The 3,479-nt window shown below is 33.4% G+C and overlaps 1 protein-coding gene and 1 long non-coding RNA gene across 2 annotated transcripts in view; both read right to left on the bottom strand.

Moving 5' to 3' along the window:
• Positions 1-613: 613 nt before the first annotated feature.
• The window catches only part of slc37a2 (solute carrier family 37 member 2), a 25,440-nt gene continuing 22,574 nt past the window's right edge, over positions 614-3,479 (bottom strand). Inside the window, exons 11-13 of the mRNA XM_007540254.2 lie at positions 1,912-2,009; positions 1,683-1,747; positions 614-1,351 (exon numbers count right to left, since the gene is read on the bottom strand). Of these exons, the coding sequence (XP_007540316.1) occupies positions 1,691-1,747; positions 1,912-2,009 (155 nt within the window). The 3' untranslated portion in view covers positions 614-1,351; positions 1,683-1,690. The remainder of the gene's footprint in view (positions 1,352-1,682; positions 1,748-1,911; positions 2,010-3,479) is intronic.
• LOC107834132 (uncharacterized) overlaps positions 2,311-3,479 on the bottom strand; it is a 2,913-nt gene continuing 1,744 nt past the window's right edge. Inside the window, exon 2 of the long non-coding RNA XR_001659916.1 lies at positions 2,311-3,115. This is a non-coding gene — a long non-coding RNA (uncharacterized LOC107834132). The remainder of the gene's footprint in view (positions 3,116-3,479) is intronic.

The raw sequence follows: 3,479 nt of genomic DNA, 5'->3' as shown, positions 1-3,479 counted from the left end.
AGGGTTGATGAAACATGTCATTATCTCAATCATGAACCCCTTTGCTTACCACAGTGTTCTGGAGTCAATTTAACCTGTCATTCACAGGTTGTCATTCACAATGACAGGGGTGTCAAACTCCAGTCCTGAAGGGCCGCTGTCCTGCAGTGTTTAGATGTGCCACAGGTAAAAAACAAAATGATTTAATAAATGAGTACACACTTTATATGAATAGTGTGCAAGAAAATAACATGAAAGAACATGACACCATTTGTATGATTTCACTGCAACCAGAGGCGGTTTTCTGTGTGCCTTATTTTAGTAAGAAGGAACAATTAGATGACATCTTTCAGAAAGTCCCTCTTGATACTGGTGGATGTTGGCGAAGCAGTAGTCCATAAAAGCTTTTATGGACTACTACTAAAGATTTTCCCACTTATGAGGGTAGAGAAAAATAAAATTTAACCAGACACTTCAAATAGGCTCTGATGCCGGGGGATGATGTAAGAAATTGTGTGGATTAATACATGCTAGAATTGAACATTTTGACTTCTTTACTTGCAACTTCTGCATAACTGAACTTCAACTACAAAATTGCTGCAAGGAAAAAAAAATGGTGGATTCACAAAACTGATTAGCCAGAAGATATGACTTTATTTAGCAGTTCCACAGTAAATGTGGTGATGTCATAGACAAGAAAAATGTTACAGTGAACAGAGAAAAATTAAGACTGAAAAATACATCCCAAAAAACAATATGCAGTACCAGGAGAGAATACATTTTAACTTTTTGAACTTAGACACAAAACACACACAAAAAAATAAGTGCTAAAAGAGTGAATTTTATATAAAATGTATATTTTACATGCTTTAATGGAATCATGCCAGTTTCATAAAAACTCATGTTTTTTTATAAAGGTTTTGCGCTCAGATGAGGTTTTTTTTTTTCAGTTGTATGAAAATTTGTGTATTTCACAAAACTGTACATTTGTAATGGAAATGCATCTACATACCTGAGATACATATTTCAGCTACAGCTACATGCGAGCTGTAATGTCTTACAAAAACAGGGACAGAATCTTGCATGATTTTTAACATTATTTATTTGATTGTTTTATACACTGAGCATAAGCAGCATTTTTACAGCACATCTGATTAATCTCAGAGTTCACCACATTTCCAGTGGAATCACTTGTGAGGAGACAGCAAATCAAAAACAAGATTAAGACGAACAATAAAAGAACATTAAGACAACTTAGAATAATGTGATTAAAATTTGTCTCTGCAAAGGGACATTTCCTTTGTTGTTTTACAAACAGAAAGCTTCAATCATCGGCTTAGTAACTTGAATCTTCTGGCTTTGCTTTCTTTGGCTATACAGTGAGAAGAGGTCTGGTTAATTATAGTGCTGTGACAGATTGTTTTGATTGTGAGATAATTTTTTTAACCTTATAAACAAGAAATTAAAAGAAGAAATTACAGTTATGTTGAGAGAATCACTATTTTACTACTTTAATTTACTTTCATTTTGATTTCAGTTGGAAAGGCATGAAATATGTTTATACTTAAAGATTGATGAAGCGTAAGAGATGGGTGGAATGAGTGGACAAATATTATAAATACAAGGAAAACATTTCTGTCTTCTCATAATTCAGATTTTTTTTGGTGGCTCCATCTTTAAAACCAGTCACATTAGTGACTCACCCGCTGGCTCAGGGAATCCGTCCACACCAGCCTTTGATTTCCTTAAAGACGAGTCGAGTCAAAAACTGTGGAAAAATAAAAATAAAAAAAATGAGCCACTATTCAGTTTGTGTGCAGTAAAACAATTACAGGTAGTCATCATAACAACAGACAGAAGCCAGAACAAAGAATTTAAACCACTGCTATTAGAGATTTTATAAGTTAGCACTATAGTAGCATTATTTCTGACCAGGCAGGCTAAGATGTCAGCAGAGATGAGCATGTAGAAAACATTGTTCCAGCCGGTGGGTGAGATCAAACCAGCCAACAAAGGACCCAACGCTGCACCTGCAAAAATCACATAAAAACATATTTGCTGCTGTCTTCAGTAAGCAGAAATGGTAACACTCTATTTGACAGGGTGTGCATAAGACTGTCATGACACCGTCATAAACATGACATAACACCTGTCATGAACATGAATAAGTCTTCATAAATATTTATGACTGTCTTTTAATGCAAAGTTGACATTATTCAAAATGTCTTTGTTATGACAACTTGACATCAACCTAGAATCATCATCGGTCATAAATATGTCATAATAATTAATTATCAAAATTGAAAATATTATGAATTGTTTGTTATTACATTATCATTTGTTGGTAGTCTTAACTGTGACGGACATGAGGTCATTATAATTGTGTGATTAATATTTTCCCTTAAACATTGGACTTGTTACAGATGTCATTAAGTGTTATTACACTGTCAAAAACTTTAACAACAAAGTCATTAATATTTCCCCCACCTGAAATAAAGTAGAACATGTAGGTATTAATAATAAAAATGTCATTAAGTTTTATTACACTGTCAAATGATTTAATAAAGTCATTAATAATTCCTCTTACATCAAGTAAAGTGAATCAAGTAGCAACAGTTATGAACATGTTATTAAATGTTATTACAGTGTCAAATGCTATGCTAACAGAGTCTTATCACAAGTAAAGTGGAATGCAGTGGATTATTAATAACTACCATCATAACTGTAGAACAAACCCTTTGTACACTGGAATAAAGCTAAAGATAACTTGTTCTTCAAACAGAGGGTTTAACGTCTGGTCAGTATGTTGTTACTCTGAAATGCTGATTGAAAAACTAAAACAGAATTACTTATTCTTTAACTTAAGAAAATAGGTTCTTTCAACAGTAACATTTTTTGCTTTGATTATGTCAGCCATCTCCTTCGTAATAGTCTTCCTGTAATGCTCTGAAAACAGGAGATCTTCTTCTTGTCTTCATTTCCTGGAAGCAGCTCTTTGAAGGTGTCCAGAAATGCTCAGAAATTACAGCTGTTCTTGCAATAGTTAATCATGGTGAAAACCTTTTCATGAATTCAAACTTGGTGAATCTCTTCTGAACATCCTCATAGTCGGTGATGACTCAATTCATTGTTGTCACTTAAAAAAAGAACAAAAACAAATAAACAAAAAACAACGTGATCTTAACTCAGCATTTATTTAAGTACCATTTCAAAAATGTCCCTTCCTGCACACTGTCAGAATGGTAGACTGGCAGACAAGTTAACATGACTGGTTGTTATAAAGTGCAATACAATTATTTCTGAACACAAGCAGCATAATGACTAAAGCTGAACAAAATTATTCTGATCAAATATTTGTTTGGCAGAAGGTCAGACAGACTGAAACTGTTGTTATTGTTCAAAATACATCATTTAATGTATAGTTCTAGGCACATGAGTATCTATTCACTTAATGAGCATTTGAAAGCATTTCCAATCAGATACTCTGGCTTATGTATGTT

This window comes from Poecilia formosa, unplaced genomic scaffold, assembly GCF_000485575.1.
Source record: "Poecilia formosa unplaced genomic scaffold, Poecilia_formosa-5.1.2 Scaffold529, whole genome shotgun sequence".
Taxonomy (NCBI): Eukaryota; Metazoa; Chordata; class Actinopteri; order Cyprinodontiformes; family Poeciliidae; genus Poecilia; species Poecilia formosa.
Note: the sequence above shows the minus strand (reverse complement) of the source record. Positions and strands in the feature narration are given on the sequence as shown.